Below are 21077 nucleotides of genomic sequence, written 5' to 3'. Positions count from 1 at the left end.
ACCTTCCCAAAGGTCCATGCCATCTTCAGAGGGTGCCAAAGAAATGTATATACATTTAGGAAAGGAAAAAACTATTAAAATTGTAAAACAAAATATATACCAATAACAAAAGATGAATACAAGTCATGTTTGAGTACCTCTTGTAATTGTAGAAGTCAAATGTCTTGAGTATGACAATTTCAATAAAATTTATTCCTTTCTTAAAATGTGTAGACACGGGGCGGCGACTGTGGCTCAAGGAGTAGGGCGCTAGTCCCATATGCCGGAGGTGGCGGGTTCAAAACTAGCCCTGGACAAAAACCACACACACACACACAAAAATGTGTATGCACTTTTTTGGCACCCTCTCTATTTGACAAACATTTATTGAGTGTCTAGCATAAGACAGGTACTGCCTGGGTTGAGGAGAAAAGCAGGATGTAGGATAGATACAGGCCCTGCCATCACCGGCTTCTTGCCCAGCAAAATAACAAGAATGAAGTCCGGGGGTGCTCAGGGCTTTCCAGGTTTCATTTTGTTTCCTCCTTGCCTGCACTCTAGGAGTTAGATATTCGATTGTCCTGGTTTCACAGACATGAAAATGAGACTTAAGTAGGTGACCTTTCAAGGCAGCTCACAAAAGGCAGAGTTGGGATATGAATCCCTGGACCCCTGACAGCAGAGCTCAAACTTTTAAACACGACTGAGGGTTCTGAGAACATTTAAGAGCTGTTGCTTGATTGCAACACCCAACCCGAGCCCAGGCCAAAGCCCCACCCCAGCCCCAATGTCCACCTCAGCCCCACTCAAGCTCCACTCTTAGCCCTGAAAAACTCCTGGTCATGCTTTCAAACCCTGCTCAGGGACTCTGGGAGCTCCCAATTATTCCTGGAGAACCCTGGAGGAAAAAATACTGAGTCCAAGTGATAATTTTTACAGTTCACATTTATTTTGGAAAAAAAAGTTTTGCTAAAAATACTCCTACAAAGGCATCGGAGTAACAGGGTCAGGTTGATCTTGGACACAGCTGGTGAGATTTCCTTGGTCACATCAGTGGGGGGACTGCAGGAGCTGGGTCTGACCCATGGGCATGGGTGTGTCACTCCTTGACCTCCCAACATTGTCGGAAAAACCCAAGGGTATGACCAGAGAAAACAGGTTTCTGTGAAACTCCACCAGACAGCCCCAGGCCCCCTGGATGAGAGCCCTGGACTGCATAGTTGGGTTGGGACGGACACCTCACGAGGGGGTCTAGCGCTTGCTCCCACTACCTGTAGCTCTGACAGCAGTTCTAGGGGGGCCATGCTCAGAAAGGATGTCAGAGAGTTCCTTGGGGGGTCTGAGATTTTTCTGGCAAAGGATCTGACAGTGGAGGGGCTGAGGGGCAACCACTGGTAGCAGCATAGTGTACTGTAGTGATTAAGAGGGTGGGTAGTGTGTGACATGGGAAAGCCATCACGTCACGTCTCTGAGTTTCCTAGTCTGTGGAGTGGGAGTGACCATTGTACCTATCTCACAGAGTGGCGTGAGGATTAAGCAAGACACTTCATGTAGAAAAAGCTGAGCACGGTGTCTGGCACATGGTTGGCTCTCAAGCAATAGCAGCTATGATTATGAATTGGGGCTGGGCAAGAACAAGCAGTAATTGCTCTTCTCTGGAATCCAAAGAGGCCGACTGGGAGTGAATGTCGCTGGGTCAGCCTCAGAGGCTGGACATTGTGCCCCTCTGTCTGAGTCCCTGTCCACAGAGGGAGAGCAGCCAGGCTGAACGCCAAGTTACCAACAGGCCCCTGAGGCCCGCCCCCCAGGGAGCAGTGGCTAAAGCTGAAAAGGGGGAAGGGAGTCCTGGAGTGGGGCAGGGCCAGCATGGCCTCCAGGGTTTGCAGCAAGATCCTGTGGTTGTCCAGGGTTAAGACTCTGGCTCTGAACAAGAGGGTGGTCTCCTTGCAGAATAGCCTTGGCTGGGGTCTCCCAAAGCAAATCCCTGGCCCTGAAGCATCCTGCCTTGGGGTGGGGTGAGGAGGAGATGAGTCTCTCCTCAATTGAGCCAGGAGGAGAGGGGGTCCCTGCTTGGTTCCTGAGCAGAGCTGTCAGAGACCAAGAGCCAGTGGGCACTGTGGCCTGTGTGGGGCTTTGCTCTGCTACAGCTTGGAACAGCCAGCCCTGCCTTGCCCCCTGCAAGGCCTGAAGCATGCAATCCTGCTGCTCTACCAGGGAGAAGAATTCTGCATCAAACTCAAAAGGAGGGTCTTTGGCTCTTGCCAAGGTCCATCTGTGACCCAGATTCAAAGGATGGAGCTTTTCTTAGTATTTGTTTTCAGCTTATCTCCCTCTCCATCTCTTTCTCTCTCTCTCTTTGTGCTTTTTTAATGCTAGGGTCTTTAGGCTTGGGGACCAGTGATAAACAATGGGGCTTGAAATTTCAAGAATTAGCAGTATAGAATCATATAGCGATGGCATCCTAAAAACATGGCATCCTTCCATTGGAATCTTAGAATTATGGAGCTTCACCCATGGAATGTTAGAATTCTTGACTCTTATTGCCTCAGTGGGTACTCCAGAGCGTATGTAGTCCTGGCTTTGACCTCCTCTAAGATGTTTCCTGACCTCCCTGTCCACTTCTCCCTCTTCTGCTCCTCTGCTAACACTCACAGCCCTGCTCCCACAACAGGCTTATTAGATCCTGAGTAGAAAGAGAGGTCTTCCCTCCCTCTTCTTCCTCTGGGAAAAGTTGTGTCTTAGTTCAGGTAGCCAGGGCTGGGGGAAGCATCTATGGTGTCAGGTCCAGCTGGAAGCCCCACCCTGCCTGTGCCTGGCCCACCTGGCCAGGTGCTGAGTGAGCAGTGCTAGACCATAGCCGCAGGGCCTATGGGGTCTCCAGAGGATGTCCCTGGGTGGGCTGCGGGCCCCTCTGAAGTATTAAGTTCCTGCTCCTTTTTACTATATCAGCTTTCTTGAGGCAGCCTTTGTGCCGTGAAGCTAAACGTAGACAGACTCAGGGTCTGGGGGTCTTTCTGATTTTCCTGATGGCTTAGCTCAGTCTGAGCACATTCCTGAGGGCCGGCCCTACCCCCCACTTCATGGGTCCTAATCTATGTCTGAGTTTGGGCATCTTATCTGGCGATATCCTGCTCTTTCCTAATCCCCGTCTACACCAGACCCTCTCTCTGCAGACATCGGGGTAGTTTGTCATGGGGTAGCTGAAATGAGTTTAGTGTCTGGAAGAGTTTGTCAAAAATGGAGACCCCTGGACCCAACCTCAGGGAATCTGATTTATGGGGCTGGGGTGGAGCCCGGGAAATCCGTAATGTGTAGCCCAGGAGATTCTGATAGAGGTGGCCAATGGCACAGTCTGAGAAATGCTGGGAGGTGGGAAGGACTGCAAGCAGATGGAATCAGTTTTCTCATGGGTAAAGTGGTGGTGGTGGGCACTACTTTGGCACCCAGCACATGGTAAGTGTTCAGCTATTATTGCAATCCCTGTGGCTCCAAAGTCCTGAGACCAGCCTCTGGTGGGGTAGGCTCTGAGCCTAGTCTCTATGTTATATGACAAAGGTAAAGTCCTTTCCTGCAACCAACAGTCTGACTTTGGTCTCCCTGTAGGGGAAATTGGCTGGCTTTGAGGCTGTTCTCCATCCTAAGATGTATGGCAGGAGCCATTTTGCCAGAGGCCAGGTAAGGCCGACTGGTGGCATGTGTAGGGCCCATGTGGCATCACACAGTGCAGTGAGGCTCCCTAAAATTCCCCCTGGTTTTCCCAGGATAACACACTATTGGAAAAGACAGGACCCCAGACTCCTTTCAGCATGTCTGGGTGAGCTCTCCAGGGCTGGGGTGATGGGGGCAGAGATGAGCTTCTTGGATTTTCATGCCCACGTGCGTAGCTCCCTTGGTGCCTGGCGCTCTCTCCCCACCTCACCTGCCACCCCTTGAGAGCCTAGAGGAAATAGGGGTGGACATCAGCCAAATTAAGAATCAGGTAGCACAAGATTAGGCCCTGCTGTTCTGAGAGCTGGAGTGACTCTTTGGGTTATATGCACCAGTGAGGATGGAAAGTGAACTGGTACGGCCTGGATTATTCTGGAATAAGTGATCCCTGCTCCTAGGGCTCCTCTTCCCAGGGGGCAGGGGTATAGCTAGGAGGTATCCTGCCCTCAACTAATGGTAAAACTCCTCTTTCCAGACCCTGAGACTCACTCCGCCACTGCTCTGCTCAAGAACCTGCTGTGGCTGGGCTTTACATCATGTGCAGACTGCCCCAATTTCACCTTATATCAGTCCTCACTTTCCTCCTTTCTCTGGCCAGTCCAGACACAACTCCTCACAGTGTTGGACCATTCTGGCTGCTGCTGCCTCTTGCTTGGAATGACCTTTCTTTTGACCTCTGTTAGTTTCAAGACAGCCTCATCTAGGAAGCCCTCCCTGATAGCTGCAGCCCATTTGAGCTTTCCCTTGACCAGGCAGCATCAGACACCGAGTCCTTCCTGTCATCTAATTGACATGACATGGTAGGGTGGGCACTTGGAGCAGATAAACCAAAGTCCCTACTCTGCTCCTTCCCCCCCAGAGCCTCAGTTTCCCCCCTACATGTAGGGGGTAATAGTCCCTCCTCACAGGACTGAGGTGTGTAAGTCTTTTGCACATCCTGGCTTTCCCAGTGCAATGCTCTCATTTTATGGATGGGTCTCGAGGCTCAGTGAGGAGACATGGCTCCCCAGATCCATGTCTCTAGTGACAGGAGAAGGCTGCCACCCTGGGAGCAGGGTGCACTTTCCTAGCTTCATGTGGCATCCTGTCCTTTGAATGCATTTACATTATTTTCCCTGGTAAGACTCTTCCAGCTTTGGGTACATATTGTAAGTACATGGGCCGTGGAAATAGCCAGGAGTGGTGCAGGGCCCAGTGCTGAGGCAGGTAGTCATCTGGGGCCAGGAGCTTTCCTGCGCTTCAGCCAAGCATGAGGAAGGGGTGGGGGCTCCCATCCTCCTAGAGATGAGCCCGATTTATTGGAGAGTGGTGCCCCCAGGCTACTGCCTGCCCACCAGGGGGTGGCAGAGAGGCCCCAAAATGGTGGCAGGGTGGGGACCAGCTAGCAATGATGGGGAAAGATGCTACCTGAGCAAGAGGCACCTATGGTTAGTAAGTAAACAGCCACTGCCCCAAGTCTCTTAAGTGTCCCCTGCTGTCCCTGCCACCACAGCCCCTGCTGCAAGGCCTTTGGTACAGCACCAAGGCCATCACCTATCCTGACTGGTCTGCCCATGTCTCCCCATTTGATGGGGATTTTGAATGTTGTTCCCAGGGAGAAGCCTGCCGATCACCAGTAGTGACCCATTTGGGGGGCCTCTGGAGCAGAAGGGCCGGGGGTGGGAGACATGGTTCCCTCCTACCCAGCCAGCTCTGTGCAGCTCTGCCAGTAATACCCTCCCAGAGCAGCTGGTCCCCATAGCCACGGTGCCCTGGCCTGGCTTTATGAGGCAGCTTTCTTCCCCCGAGCACCAACTGTGTGCGAACAGCCGGAAACTCCTCTAACACTGCTGGGCAGGTGGGGGCTGGCACTTGGAGAGGTTGAGCCAGGAAAGGATTAGTAACCAGGCAGCGGTGGCTCAGAGATGTGTGTCCGGGTGAGCGGGTGGCGTAAGTGGAAGGCGCTTGGCAACATGGCCTGCCACTCCTGCTGAGCAGCAAGTGAGAGGGTGTGTGGCAGCCAGTGTCCCACCAGTGGGGAGGGAAGACGTGAGCAGCACCTGTACTCCTGGGACAGTCACAAGTGATGTCTGTTATCCTGAAGTGGAGACACAGAGGTCTGGGTAGCACCTGTATTCTGGGGGTTCAGGGCCACTGAGGACCTGGGGCCCTGGAGGATGGACAGGCAGACATGCTGGCTAGCGGACACCAGCCTAGCAGCTTAGGACAGGAAGCCATCTGACAGGAAGCACTGACTGCCAGCCCCATGTGGGGCCCTGGACCATCAGGAGGTGGGCTGGGGAGACAAAACTAATCTAGAGAGCATCAGGGCAGCTCCTGCCAGAAGGTGACCTTGTGTGCCGGGACAGCTGCCACACGTGCTGGGGACCTTTGGGGCACACCGTGGTGGCCGGTGGGCCACTGCCGGCCAGTTTGTGGGAAACTTGCCAATTCTTTCTTGTGGCTCATCCTGCTGTCCTCCTAGGGGGCCCACACTCCTCTCTAATCCCTTCCTTCCCTTTGCCTCTCAGTCTCAGAGCAGGCAAGTGACAGATGACAGGCTGGTCCTTGCTGTATGCTTGCTCTGACCATGGTGCTTTTAGCTGGCTGCCTGTGGCCTGAATCTCTCCCACTGGTCAGTCTCCTCAAAGAAGCTCCGTGGACAAAGGGAAAGGTCCAGACTCAGCCAGACTCGATATCCCCAGCCCCTCCAGTTCCCCACTGGCACCTGTCACACAAAGAATTCTGATTTTAATGTGTCAGTAAGAGCCCATTTGCACAGAGGAAAAAAAAATCAAAGTTGGCCTGGATAAGGTGATCATATCTTGTTCTGCCTGGGAGCCCCCAGGCACCCTGGGATCCTGACACCCCACCATCACAGCTCACCTGATTTGGGGAAACCCCTTCCTCTGGCCCGGGTATGCTGAGTGCACCCCTGTGACTCCCTATGGCTAATGTACCAGCAGCGATTCCCAGGGCATCAGCCCCAGAGTTCTGAGCTACCTCCAACTTGCTTTTTTTTGCTGCCTGGACTTTTGACAAGCCAGAGCCAGAAAGGCCACATGGAGCTGTTGTCTTCCATGTGCTCCAGGCCTTCTAGAATTTTGAGGGAGGGTCACTTAGAAGAGCATTACGGTCACTTGGCACATCCTAAGGGTGCCAGGGTCTCTCGGAACTTACAGAGAACAGGGCTGTTTTATAACTAAAGCGTTTATTTCCATCAATTCACTAACCGATTGTTCTGCTCAGGCGCCTGCGTTTGCTCACAGAAGGGAATCTGCAGCCAGACCTTTTGGCTGATGGTTTCCCCATGGCCAAGACCTTCAGACCTGGCGAAGTTCTGGTGGAAGGAAGGAGGTGGGAGAGAAATCACACATGTTCTCCCCAGGGAAGAGAAGGAGCATGCCTGCCCACGTCTCTGGGGCACCCTCTGGAGGGCTGGGGTATCACAGTGAATGATCCAGGTCCTGGACTCCGATGCGACCTGGCTTAGGCTCCCAGAGGCAAAACTGGGTTTTGGCCATCTGAGGGCACTCAGGAACCTCAAAGGGGCCTATTTGCCTGGGAAGTACTAGACAGATCAGGGCAAGAGTGTCAGGGAGCAGGCAAGGACTCAGCCCTGCAGCCCCAGAGCCCACTTCCTCCTTGATCCATCACCTTCATAAACAGTCCTGAAGTGGGATGCACCTCTCTCTCCCCACCCAAATCTCACTCAAGTCTCTGAAGGGCCCAGATGGCCCTGTGGCAGTTGGCTTTGGTGAGGTCTGGTGGGAGGAGGGAAGGGTGTCAGTGAAAACCATATAAAAAATCCAGAAATGTGCATATAAAATCTCGCCCTTGGTGTATTGCCTAAGTCAATAAGCAGAAAGCACCTTCTTCCTGGAGAAGGATCAAGTCCTCGTAAGTCCTCAAAAGGTAGGAAATGTCAAAGTGTCACTTCATTGTCATAAAAAAAACCCCAACAAACAAACCCCCCAAAACCAAAACCACCCCTGACCAAAATACCCCCTAGTTCTCGAATCGCTGTAAACAAACCCAGACGCAGGATCAACCCTTCTCAGTGGCAGTCGTAGCTGACGGCGGTCACTGCAGGCAGCATCAGCCCACGAGGTGGGGGCTGGCAGGAGGGGGTGCCCAGGCAGGTTGGGGCTGCCAGGTGGTGCGTGTGATATGTACGTGAAGCTGCAGACCCAGGGGGCAGCCATCCTCAGGAAGGCTATCCTTTCTGGTGTCCTCATGTTTTCCCTGACCCAGGAGGACAAAAGCCCCTTTTCATCCCCATGAGCCGACAGGAGAAACAGTATCTTTCATTGGAGTTTCTAAAATATTCTCCAAAGACAGAAAAATGCTTCTGTTTGCCCAGTGGCAGCTGGAATGGATTTTCCCAGAGGATTCCTGGGACTGCCTGCCCCATCCGCCTGGCACTTAGCTGTTGATGAGGCCTAGAAGAGCAGCCAGGGATAGGAGAGAAGGGCGACCCGTCTCTCCCCTTCACATTTGTTTTCCTGAAAGTGTTTCTTGGCTCTGGCCAGGTCACCTTTCCAGAGGGAGTTGGAGAGAAACTGCTTTTGGTCTCTGATTGGACAAATCGCAAGAATCTCCCAAGCCCTTTTTTTCCCCTAAGAATGGTCATTGCTTTCCTTTTGAGAATCCTCCCGCCCCCTCCCAGATTCTATTTTCTTTTTTCCCCATTCCCTTTTTTCCGTTGTTTGAATCGCATTTGTTCTTGGTGACATGGAGAGCGCTGCTTGGTTCTTCTGCTGTCCGTGGCCTCCTGGCAGGTGGCTGACCCTGCAGTGGATGGAGCACCAGGAGGGCCCGGCATGTGGGGAGGAGGGGGCGGGGCCTGGAGGAAGAGGCGAGCCGAGGCAAGTGTCAAACCTCCACAGACTGAATCTGGTTCATCTGTGCCCGCATCACCTGGATACTATTCAGGATTTTTTTCTGGTGGCCAGCCAAAGTGACCCCGACCCGGAGAATGTCCCTTTGGAAGAGAAGCACGTGTGTTAGGGAAATGTGGGGGTTCATGCTAAAGACAGTAAGCGGGGGGTGGGTTCTGGGATGGGGGTGAGGGTGAGTGGCCAAAGCTTGAGTGAGTGACTGTGGTGAGGTGGAGAGCCCTTGACCTCGAGTCAGGGCACTAAGATGAGAAAACAGATTGATTTGCTCAAGGTCACATAGTGAGCAGGTAGCAGTATGGGTATCAGTCTGGATGTCACTCCAATGTTGGCTATCTTGCCCCTTGGTCCCCCACATCCTCTCTGGGACACTATTTCTTATCTCCCAGAGTACCCCACTTGGCTGGAGGGGTAGACAGGGGAGGGGGGCACTTACTCCATCATCATCTGAGACACAACATCGAAGGAGGTGAAGCCGGCGTTGGCGAAGCTCTCCTTGTACTGCCCCATCTTTATGGCCTCCAGCCACTCGTCCACGGTGTTAAAGCTGGTGTAGTCGGGGATCGTGCGGTCCAGCAGCGGCAGGTTAATGCTGGAGGCGGGGGGTGGAGTGGGCGACAGAGATGGTCAGGGCACAGGCTTGCAGGAAGTGTGAGGGTGTGTGCGTGGATACGCCTGTGGGCTGTGCACACACGTGCCCTCTGTGTGTGTGTGGGCAGAGTTGGAGCCTGTGTGGCTATGTGTGCAAGCATGTGTGAGTAAGTGGGAGTGTCTGTGCAGGTTGCAAAGCTGCTGAGAGGCTGGCCTACAGGAGTGAGGAGCAGAAGACACTTGTCCCTGTTTCTCATTTTCTGAAGGAGGGAATTCAGCTGGACCAAATGTTAAAGTTATTCGTTGTTTCCTCCCCCAGTGCCATTCTCTGCCCTGCTTTGTGCTATAGGAGGCTGACCTTGGGGACTGTACCTTCAAACTCCAGCTCAGGCTGGTGTTGCTTATGGGAATGACATTCTGCTTGGCAAGTAGTGAAATGACTCTCATGAGATGAAAAGCCCTGAGTGATTTTATCTGGAGACTCAGGAGTGCCTGATGCAGGGTCACGGTGAGGAGTGACAGGTAGAGGCAAGCACAAAGCTGTCTTGGCCACAGGAACGTAGTGGAGGAAGGACTTTGGCCCACGGAATCTCTGGCCACAGCCAACCTAGATCCTGAGGACACCTGGCTGGACCATGGCTCTCAGACATTCAGTGGTATTGTGGGTCCAGGAGGGTAAACATGTGACCTGTGACAGCTACCCAAGGAAGGCAGTGGTGAGTCGTAGCCTGGGTGAAGCTGGCCTGGAGTCTTGGGAGAAGAGATGCGCTGGACACCTGAGCTGAATCCCCCTCAGGCTGAGCCTATCTCTTGGGCATGGGGACGCTGACCCAGTAAGAGGACACGTACGGTGTGTGTGATATGCACTAACTTCTGAATGGGGCTGTATGTGCAGGTGCCTATGGATGTGTGTGAGCGTGAGAGCCCGAGACTGTGTGTCTTTGTGTGAGATCATGTGTGTAAGCAAGTGTGAATGTGTCTGTGTGTTCATCTGTGTGTGTAGGTCTATATTTGAGCATGTGTGTGAGATGAGGATGGAAGTTAGACAGTTTAGGCTTGAATATGAGAGTAGCTATGGAGTAACTCTATTCACCAACTAAAATGCTGGTTTGGTGGTGTTTCTTAAATGCTGTCTCTCGAAGCATGTGAAAGGTGCTTTCTCTACTGCGCACAGGATGTGTGTCCTTCTCCTCTGGACAGTTTGTCCTGGGCTCCCCTGCACTCCCAAGTCATGGCAGATGCCCAACAAACACTAGTCCTATCCATTGCCCAAGCTGCAGTTGGAGAAGAGCACCTGCCTGAAGCAGGGACTGCCGTGGCAGCAGAAGGGAAGGGCCAATTGGACAGAGCCCAGTATCCAGAGGAAAGGGCAAGGGCGGTACCCAGAGGAGAAGAGTGGGCCAGGGGCGGGGCATACCCAGAGGAGGGGGAGGGCCGGGGGCAGGGCTTACCCAGAGGAGGGGGAGGGCCAGGGGGCAGGGCTTACCCAGAGGAGGGGGAGGGCCAGGGGCGGGGCATACCCAGAGGAGGGGGGGGCGCTGATACAAGAAGAAGGGCGGGGCCAGGCAGGACATACCCAGAGGAGTGGGGAGCCATGGCTTTGAGGCTGTTTGGGTTGCGGATCATCTTGTCCAGCGTGTTGACTATTTGGCCAAACTTGGGCCGGTGGTTGCGGTCCTTCTGCCAGCAGTCCAGCATGAGCTGGTGCAGGGCGCTTGGGCAGTCCATGGGTGGCGGCAGCCGATAGTCCTGCTCAATGGCGTTGATTACCTGGGGACGATGTAGGGGCAGAGTGGGGTTGGGTGGAGGGGCTGAGGGCATCTGCTGTCTGCCAGGTCCATTTTTTCTCTGCAGGCCTGACTTAACTGGTTGCCGTGGCAACCACCTGCACTTCCTGGATACAGCCTCAGGGATGGGCCAGACCTGGGTACTCACTATCTATAGCCTCAGTCTGACCTAGCAGCGGGGTTCCTGTCCCATTTTCTGCTAATCTTGGGACATCTAGTGCCCCAGGCTGACCCTCCTGTGCCTGGCTCCATCCTTCCTCTTTCCCATCTGTGAGCCCTTCCTGGCTTTGATGGCCCTGAGGACTCTCCTCTCTGACTCCTTGCTTGACCCCAGGTGGCCATGTTATTGGTTTCAATGCCATTTACAGCTCTAGGTAAAAGGTACCCTTGTAAGGCTCCACAGGACCTTCCCACCTCCCCCCACCTGCTCCTCTGTCAGGGAAAGGAGCTTGGACATCTCTCTCAAATTTGGCCTGCCACCATGACCATACTCAGTCCATTCTCTATGCCTTGACTGTGGGTCAGTCTCCCTGTTCAGGAAACTTGCTTTAACGCCTTCCTATTAACACTCCCCAACATGACCCCTCATTATCCCACCTCTGTGCCTTTGCCCAGCGTGGTCTATCCCACCTCTGTGCCTTCGCCCAGCGTGGTCTATCCCACCTCTGGGCCTTCGCCCAGCGTGGTCTATCCCACCTCTGGGCCTTCGCCCAGCGTGGTCTATCCCACCTCTGGGCCTTCGCCCAGCGTGGTCTATCCCACCTCTGGGTCTTTGCACAGCGTGGTCTATCCCACCTCTGGGTCTTTGCACAGCATGGTCTATCCCACCTCTGGGCCTTTGCACAGCGTGGTTTATCCCATCTCTGGGCCTTTGCACAGCATGGTTTTTCCAACCGAAAGCCCTCAAGTCTCCAAGTGCTGTTACCTTCAGAGCCCTTGGGAATACTCTTGCCTCAATGCCTATAACAAGACCTCTGCCTTCTCCAATTTAGTACCTGATCATGAAAGGTCCTGATAACTTATCTGTTTGCTTGAATAGTTGTTTGCCACCCTCAGTGAGGTGGCAAACACATGAGTGGACATGGTCTTATTCAGGGCTGACCACAAGGTACATGCATCCTGAAGGTTTGCTGATCTGTGGGTAGGTGGCCTTTCCTACCCCCTGGCGAGTGCAGGGTCCTATGCAGACATCTGAATCACCCAACATCAGGCTGAGAACTGCCCTGGAAGCTTGGCTCTTGATTTCACCTCTTTTGCCCTGGGAGACTGGCACAAGGTCAGAAGCCCCTCCTTTCCCTCCCTCATCTGGCTGGCCAGAAAGGCTCTGTCCACCCCCTTGTAGACTTACGTCCTGGTTGGTCATGTCCCAGTAGGGCCGCTCCCCATAGGACATCACCTCCCACATAACGATGCCGTAGCTCCACACGTCGCTGGCTGAGGTGAACTTCCGGTACTGGATGGCTTCTGGGGCTGTCCAGCGGATGGGGATCTTCCCCCCCTAGGGGGAAGAGAGAGAGGGTTTGTGGGTAGGAGGCTGTCCTGCCTGGCCCCTTCTTTTTTTTTTTTTGTAGAGACAGAGTCTCACTTTATGGCCCTCGGTAGAGTGCCGTGGCCTCACACAGCTCACAGCAACCTCCAACTCCTGGGCTTAAGCGATTCTCTTGCCTCAGCCTCCCGAGTAGTTGGGACCACAGGCGCCCGCCACAACACCCGGCTATTTTTTGGTTGCAGTTTTGGCCGGGGCCAGGTTTGAACCCGCCACCCTCGGCATATGGGGCCGGCGCCTTACCGACTGAGCCACAGGCACCGCCCCCTGGCCCCTTCTTTCCATGCTCCACACTCCGTGCCCTGTGCTGCAGCAATCTCATGAGGTACCTTATGGTTCCCCAAACTCACTACATTGCTTCAGACCACTGTACATTTGCACATGCTGTTCCCTCTGCAAAAAGTGCCTTTTCTCACCACGCCATCTGGAAACCTCATCCTTAAAGCCTTTTTTTAAAGCTCTCCTTAATCTCACAACTGTGCCTCCTATCTGTCCAGCTGGATGCCTGTGAACTGACCATCATTTTGCGTGGGAGGAAAATTGATCACCAGGGACCATGTGTTATTTCTTTCCATTTAAAATCCATCAACAACCCTTTTAGGAGTGAGTTTGGGTATCCAAGGCCCTGCCTAGCTCTCCAGCACTGTTGCTCACCCTCTTACAACTTGTGTTCCAGTCCCAGGACCCTGCTCTGAGAACGTGGCATCGAGAAACTTTTACTGGCCCTTCAGCTCTCTGCTCAGCTATCACTCCCTTTAGCAAGCCTTCTCCTGCCTCTCACTGCTGGCTGTCCTGCTCATAGCCCTGTACTTTTGTGATCCTACCAGCCTGAGAGTTCCAAGGGGGCAGGATGTCTCTCTCTGTCTCTGCGGCCCCGCACAGTGCTTGGCATGGGTAGGGGTCAGTGGCAGTGTACTGCAGAGAGAGATGGACATTTATGCCCTTCTCTCTAGCGCTGTGACTCCTGTGGTCTTTGCCTGTCTTACCAGGGCACTGGTGTAGGTGGGGTCTGAGGTGTCGTCCTCTAGAAAGCGTGAGAGCCCGAAGTCAGACACCTTGCAGACCAGGTTGCTGTTGACGAGGATGTTGCGGGCAGCCAGGTCCCGGTGCACGTAGTTCATGTCTGCCAGGTACTTCATGCCAGCTGCAATGCCCCTCAGCATGCCCACCAGCTGGATGACTGTGAACTGCCCATCGTTTTGCTTGGGAAGAAGCAGAGAAAACACAAGAGTAAATGGAAGAGTAGGGATCTGAGCCCTGGATCATCCTTGCCATGGGGAACCAGGGCAGGACCCTGCCAACCTGGCTTTGGGGTCCCTTCAGAAATGACTCAGTCTGGGCTCCTTGGAGAGGCTACCTTCAGGGTGGTTGAGAGAACACAGGCTTTGAAGAAGACACACCTGGTTTGACTCTGGCCAACAGTTCCCCTCTGGCTTTGCAACCTTGGACATGTGACCTAACCTCTCTGAGTCTGCTTCCTTATCTGTGTATTTAATGCGGATAAATAATGCCCAGTTCTCATGGGTGTTCAGAGATACAAGGGAAGGTGCAAGGCACACAGTAGTTGCTTCAGCTAGCCTAATGCACTGGTTCTGATGTCCATTCCAGTGCTCTTTGACTGTGATTTCCTGGGGGGAGCCTTGTGTTCTGAACTCCTCCTCCCAGCCTATACAGCTTTGGGAAGTCCAAAATCGGGTGAAAAATCTGGATGGGGGGTCTGAGGTCTCACTTTGATCCTCTAGGTGACCCTGGACAAACCCTACCTCTCTTTGAGCCCATTTGCTGCTATACAAAATGAGAAAGTTGGCTAAAGAATGGATGGAAACAGATTTCATATGTTGTGTGCTGACTCTGATTGGTTGTGGCTTCCTGGGAACCATATAGGGAAGGATTCTGAGAATGCTACTGGGTTTAGTGGAAGAGAGTGCAAAGATTGATTAGTAATGCCTGCTATGGGTAGGTGAATGGGAAGTGACAGCCTGCAAGCCATTTCTGACCTAGAGCTTTTCCAAGATCCCTTTGACAGTATGAAAGTATGGCTGTCATCCCTTTTCCTGCCTCACCCAGGGGCCCTTGGCACTCTTGGCTTCCCGTACCCGTAGGAAGGAGTCCAGGGAGCCATTCTCCATGAACTCAGTGATGATCATCACGGGTGTGCTCTTGGTAACAACACCTTCCAGGTGGATGACGTTGGGGTGGTCAAACTGGCCCATGATGGAGGCCTCGCTCAGGAAGTCCCGGCGCTGTTTCTCAGTGTAGCCCGACTTGAGTGTCTTGATGGCCACGAAGATCTCTCTCTTGCCTGGCAGCTTCAGGTGGCCACTGCAGACCTCCCCAAACTCCCCTGGGACAGATACACCAAGAGAGCAGAGTGTCACTTGCCAGGTGGAAATGCCACCTCACTGTAACCTGTCACTCTTGGGGCCTGCAGGTGCTTTCTCCTCAATGGTCCACTCATCCTTGTAGACATAGAACCCCTTTGAGAATGTGGGGGCCAGAAAAGTCCCAGCCACCTTCAGGAACAGGTAGTAAGTTCTTCATGGTTGCCCCGTGATATCTGGCTGGGCACAGGGATGACGATGCAGGGGAAGCTCCTGAGGAGATAGGGACAGGCCCCTGGGACGAAGGGCAGGAAGAAGGGAAAGTACTGGACTGAGATCAGTGAATTGGCTCCAGACCCAGCTCAATCTCTGACTTGCTGTGCAACCCCCTTCCCAGCCTGTGCCTCAGTTTTCCCTTCTGTTGGTGAGTAACCTTTGGGGGTCCTTCTTCTTGGGCATGATGATACTTCAGGCTTTGAAGATCTTTGAGGCCCTTGTCCCATGTCCTACCCTCTGCCTCATGGCGGCACCGGTGGCTGAGGCCATGGAGCCTGTGAAGGTACCAGTCACCTACCTGCTCCGATCACCTGCTCAATCTTGACACAGGAGATGTCAATTTCTTTGGCAAACTCCCTCACTGCCTCATTGGGGTCCTCATAGGTGAAAGGGTCGATGTAGATTTTCATGCCTGGGGTCACTGGGGGACAAGACCAGGCTTGGTCACGGACTGAATCAAGATGCACACAAATGGAAAAGTGGAAGCCAGTCCCTCCCCTGGGGGGTATCCACAAGGAGGTGGGCAACCCCCTGCAAGTCATCCACTCCCAAATGCCTCCACAAGGAGGTGAGCAGCCCCCTGCAAGGCATCCACCCCCAAATGGCCTCCACAAGGAAGTGGGCAACCCCCTGCAAGTCACTTGACCTCTCTGGGCCTCACTGAGCTGAGTAGGAGGGGGAGGGGGACAGAAGGTCCAGCAAGAGTAGCAAAGGGTTCCAGCTCTTATTCTAGCTCTGACTGATTGGCAGTGGCTTTCTATGGTCAGGACTGATAAGCAACATCCGTTATAGGTGTGGGCCCAAAGAATAAAAGGGTGGACAGATTTTCTGCCCCTGTGATAGAGAATCAAGGCGTGTAAAATAATGGAAGAGGAAGGCAGAAACGAGAACAGAGAGAACTTGAATTAAAATACCAATCGTTGGGGCCCAGGATTGGCCAGGTCTCTAGCCCTGGCCTATCTGGTGCCAGGGGGAAATTTGTCTTAGCAGGAGAGAGAGGGAGAGAAACAATCTTAGTAGGAGAGCGAATCCTAGCAGTCTTTTTAGAAGAGGAGGAGCGAAAGAGTCTGAGTGAACACGTCCGTGAAAGAATGAATGACCCCTGACTAACCTCTCCTGCAGCTACTTATAGACATAGTCCCTAGTCCGTGGCTATTTGCATCACAGGTGTGGATACTGCCAAGCACTGATGTTGTCGTCTTGTCTCGAGTGCTCTCCTGCTAAGGAGAGCCGAATTCCTTCTCCGTGCCCTTTTCACCAAGGTGTTATATTACTGAGTTGTTACAGGTGTTTCTTATAGTTACAGAGTGTTCAAGGCTTAACTTTCTCTTCTCTTGTCCTTTGAGTTATATGGGCTGCTACAACCAAGAGAGGAAAGAGCAGGCAGCAGACCACGTTGTTCTTGGGGTCCTGCTAAGGAGGCCTCCTCCTGTCTCTCTGAGCCTAATCCTCACCTCCTCTCCCAGAGGAGCCCTTCCTAGCTGCTCAGCCCTCCCACGCAGGATCTGGAGCCTGGAGGGGCCTGGGAAGGGCTGTCTCACTCATCAGGGGCTGAGTGCCCACTTGCCAAGTCTTAACCTTTTCGGGATCCCTGATTCCCTAGTGATCATCATGAGCCTGGACATGGGACATATTAATTTGATTTTTTTTTTTTTTGAGACAAGAGTCTTACTTTGTCATCCTCGTTAGAGTGCAGTGCCGTCACAGCTCACAGCAACCTCCAGCTCCTGGGCTTAGGCAATCCTCCTGCCTCAGCCTCCCGAGTAGCTGGGACTACAGGCACCTGCCACAACACCCAGCTATTTTTTGTTGCAGTTTGGCCGGGGACAGGTTTGGACCCACCACCCTGAGTATATGGGGCCGGCGCCCTACTCACTGAGCCACAGGCGCCACCCTATTAATTTGATTATTAATCTGACATAGATTTTTATCTTTTGATGCAGAAAGAGAAGGCAACCAAGATGTCAAAAACTCAATTCTGACCTAGCACTGAGTCAGCAAAATGCTTTGAAGAAAGGGAATGATGACCCCAACATATTTCCTCTTCCAGATGGAAGTAGGTTTTCCACTGTCCACACCTTCTGGCCTTCTCCCAGCCCAGGCCTCCCCCTGGCTTCTCCAGGCCCCTGCTCCCACTCTTCTACTGCTCCAGGAGCCGTGACTTTGGAGGCAGCTCCTCTATGAGTTGGGAGCTGAAATCTCTGCGTCACCATAAGGCTTGGCTTGTTGGTGAGTGGGGTCAGCACCCTTGCTCGGCTGTGTGACCCTGGACATGTGAGTTGACCACTCTCAGCCTCTAACAGGGATTGCCATATTGGCTTACTGCCTGTTTTATAAATAAAGTTTTATTAGAACGCAACCTCATTCCTTTGCCTATGGCTGTTTTTGTGCTGTAAGAACAGAATTGAGAATTTACAGTAAAGACCCACAAAGCCTAAAATATTTATGATCTGGCTCCCTGCAGAAAAGTTTGCCAACTGTTGCTCTAACACAGTGGTTCTCAACCTGTGGGTCGTGACCCACGAGAACTATATTAAAGGGTCGTGGCATTAGGAAGGTTGAGAACCACTGCTCTAACATATCAGCTTTATTTGGGATTATTTGTGTGGGTGTTTGTATAGTCCTTTGGGTCAGGGGGTTCTTAATTTGGGTCTGGGAGCTACTTGGCATTCTTAGAATGGGCTTTGGGAAGTCTGGTAACCTCCGAAATGGAATGCACTTAATATTATTGTTCCTTTTTGGGACTCAAAAAGTAATTCATGCTCCTTCTAAATCTAAAAATAATGGAAATAAATATTGTCAAAAATAAATTTCTTGGCTCGGTGCCCGTAGTTCAGTGCCTAGGGCACTAACCACATATACCAAAGCTAGTGGGTTTGAGCCAGGCCCGGGCCTGCTAAACAATAATGACAACTACAACCAAAAAATAGCTGGGCATTGTGGCAGGCGCCTGTAGTCCCAGCTACTTGGGAGGCTGAGGCAAGAGAATTGCTTAAGCCCAAGAGTTGGAGGTTGCTGTGAGCTGTGACTCTATGGCACCCTACTAAGGGTGACATAGTGAGACTCTGTCTAAAAAAAAAAAAAAAAATTCTTAAAAATCTGTCCCTGTGTGGCTTGGTGCCTGTGACTCAAGTGGCTAAGGCACCAGCCACATACACCTGAGCTGGTGGGTTCGAATCCAGCCCAGGCCCACCAAACAAAAAATAGCCAGGCATTATGGTGGTTGCCTGGAGGCAGGAGAATTGCTTGAGCCCAGGAGTTGGATGTTGCTGTGAGCTGTGATGCCATGGCACTCTACCCAGGGTGACAGCTTGAGGCTCTGTCTCAAAAAAAAAAAAAAAAAAATCCATCCCTGTGTATAGACATCTGGATTTTTCTTTTCTTTTTTTTTGAGACAGAGTCTCACTACATTGCCCTTCATAGAGCGCTGTGGTGTCACAGCTCACAGCAACCTCAAACTCTTAGAGGGCTTAAGCGATCCTCTTGCCTAAGCCTTCCAAGTAGCTGGGACTACAGGTGCCTGCCACAACGCCCAGCTATTTTATTTTATTTATTTTTTTGTTGCAGTTGTCGTTGTTTAGCTGGCCCAGGCCAGTGCGAACCCACCAGCCTTGGTGTATGTGGCTGTCACCATAACCACTGTGCTACAGGTGCTGAACCGACATCTAGATTTTTCTATTTTTATTTATTTATTTATTTTTCTTTTAGGACTTTTCTATTTTATAATTTTATGCATATATACACACAGAAATATTTGTATTTTTCTGTCCACAGACTCCAAAACTTTCAGCAGAATCTCCCAGGAGTCTGAGACTTCCAAAGAGAGTTACAAACCACCATCCAAGACTGAGTTTTTGGAGGAAGGGGTAGGTATGCGATCTTTTCTCATTTTCCCCCTCCCTGGCACACTGTGTGAAGCTCTGCATATGACAGACACTGAATGTCTGTCGAGCTGAGCAGAACCCAAATGACAGAGACAGAATAATTACAGCAGAAGTTGTCACTTACTGAGCCCCTTGTCTGTGCCCAACACCATGCCAGGCTTTATCTCATCTTCTCTGCCCAACAACTCTTGGAAAAAAGGATAATTATTCCCTATTTCTCATATAAGGAAACTGTGGCTCAGAGAGGCTAAGTCATCTGGCCAAGGCCACACAGCTAACAAATGGCACAGCCAGGATTTGAACCTGAGTCTGTCAGACTTGAGCCCAAGGCCTGTACTCTTAATCACCATGCTCACTGCCTCCTGGCTAAAATACAACCAGGATCTGGTCCCTGCCACCTGGAGTAGCCCTGACTGCCTCCTTTCCCAAATCAGCTTCGTCAGAGCTGGAGGATCGGCTCCTTGGGGATGCTCGTTTTCTTGTACAGACTTGATGCACAGCCTGTGATTCTTGGTGCCTCCCTCCCAACAGAACTGGAAGAGGCCCCTTCTGGTGCACAAGGAAGGAAGGGCAGGAACGGGTCAAGGGGGAAGCATGGCAGGAGCTCAGAGCCACCTTGGTTCCCTCTGCTGCCAACCAGTTAGTTGTCATCCCCAAACTTTACAGCCCCCAAGTTGGTGCGGCTTTTCTATCTTGTACTAGGGCTCCCAGCTATGCACGCTTTTCAGCCCCTGCTGCTCCTTTCTGGAACACTCTACTGCCTATGAAGGCTTACTTTATCCTCTCCCCTAGAAGGATAGAGACTGGATCTGTCTTGTTCATGCTGAATCCCAGGGACTGGCATACACTGGGTATTCAATAAATGCTTACTGAGTGAATAACAGCGTTACTTAGTTCTGTGCCTTCTTGCATTCTTTCACCTGTTTGGGGTAATGAATGACTTTGAGAATTTGATGAAAACTACATACCTGCTCCTTGGAAACGCATCCCATAGTGTTATATGAAATACACATGCCTGTATATTTTGGGGTATTCACAGGCCCTTGGAAGCTCCAGGTCCATAAACCACAAGTTATGAGCCCTTGCTCTAGAATGTTGGCTCTGGAGCACATACGTGAAGATGGTATACAGTAGATGCTTAATAAACACTTACTGCATATATATTCAGTGTAGATTCACCAGGTACTAGGGCCTGTTCTAGCCACTTTACAGTTTTTGATCTAGTTAGTCCTCCTAATAACACTATTAGGCTGAACATCACAAAATTTTCAATAGTTCTTTCTGACCTACAAAAACTGCAATTTTATTTGGTACAACCCAATGTTATTTCTATTTTTCAGATGAGGAAACTGTGGCATAAGAGATGTTAAATGACCACCCATGTGGACATGAAGGTAGCTAACACACATAAAAGGCAGGCCCAGGCCGGCCGCAGAGCATCCACTTTTAATCACCAGGCTGCGGTTTCTTCTGGGTGCTGCCCCAGTCTGTCTCCTAGAAGAGAAGGTGAGCTCCTCATGGCCAGAGCAACAGACAAGGCCTGGATCCCAGGAGGCATTTGCTAAACTGAGGTTGCAGGCAGAGTCTACAGAAAATACTGGCTGTCTTTTGATTTATGGCTGTCAGAGCCAGTGACTGTCTTCCTGAACCCAAAGGGGAAATTCATGATGAGAGAAGAACCAGGGGTGCAGAGTCCTGAGTTTGAATTCTGGTTCTTCTGCTAATAATGATCACGAATAAACTGCTTTATGGGTTTGAACCCAGGAGCATCTATTGTGTTGATCCAGCCATGTCCCCCTGCAAGTTACTTAATCTCTATATCCCACTTTTTCCATCTACCAACTGGGTATAATGCACAGTCTGTACCTCATAAGGGGACTGCAAGGATCAAATGAGAATATTTTATTAAAGGGTTTAGTACAGTAGGTGGCAAATGAAAACACTGAATAATTGTTACCTGCTGCAAAGAGAAGTTGGCTATTAGATATTATTATTGCAAAGCACTTTAATAGCCATTAATTCACTTAATCCTCACAACCTTGTGAGATGAGTATTATTCTTGCTACTTCCCATAGAAAGATGCCAAGGCAAAGAGGTTTGATGACTTC

At 51.6% G+C, this 21077-nt stretch overlaps 1 protein-coding gene across 2 annotated transcripts in view; it reads right to left on the bottom strand.

Annotated features, from left to right (window-relative positions):
- Positions 1-6860: 6860 nt before the first annotated feature.
- The window catches only part of EPHB2 (EPH receptor B2), a 184575-nt gene continuing 170358 nt past the window's right edge, over positions 6861-21077 (bottom strand). For both annotated transcript variants that reach the window (XM_053577033.1, XM_053577034.1), the window contains exons 10-16: positions 15384-15506; positions 14585-14832; positions 13475-13690; positions 12291-12440; positions 10732-10925; positions 9001-9156; positions 6861-8650 (exon numbers count right to left, since the gene is read on the bottom strand). In XM_053577033.1, the coding sequence (XP_053433008.1) occupies positions 8542-8650; positions 9001-9156; positions 10732-10925; positions 12291-12440; positions 13475-13690; positions 14585-14832; positions 15384-15506 (1196 nt within the window). In that variant the 3' untranslated portion in view covers positions 6861-8541. The remainder of the gene's footprint in view (positions 8651-9000; positions 9157-10731; positions 10926-12290; positions 12441-13474; positions 13691-14584; positions 14833-15383; positions 15507-21077) is intronic.

This window comes from Nycticebus coucang, chromosome 22, assembly GCF_027406575.1.
Source record: "Nycticebus coucang isolate mNycCou1 chromosome 22, mNycCou1.pri, whole genome shotgun sequence".
Taxonomy (NCBI): domain Eukaryota; kingdom Metazoa; phylum Chordata; class Mammalia; order Primates; family Lorisidae; genus Nycticebus; species Nycticebus coucang.
The sequence above is the reverse complement of the archived record's forward strand: the minus strand, read 5'-3'. Positions and strand labels throughout refer to the sequence as shown.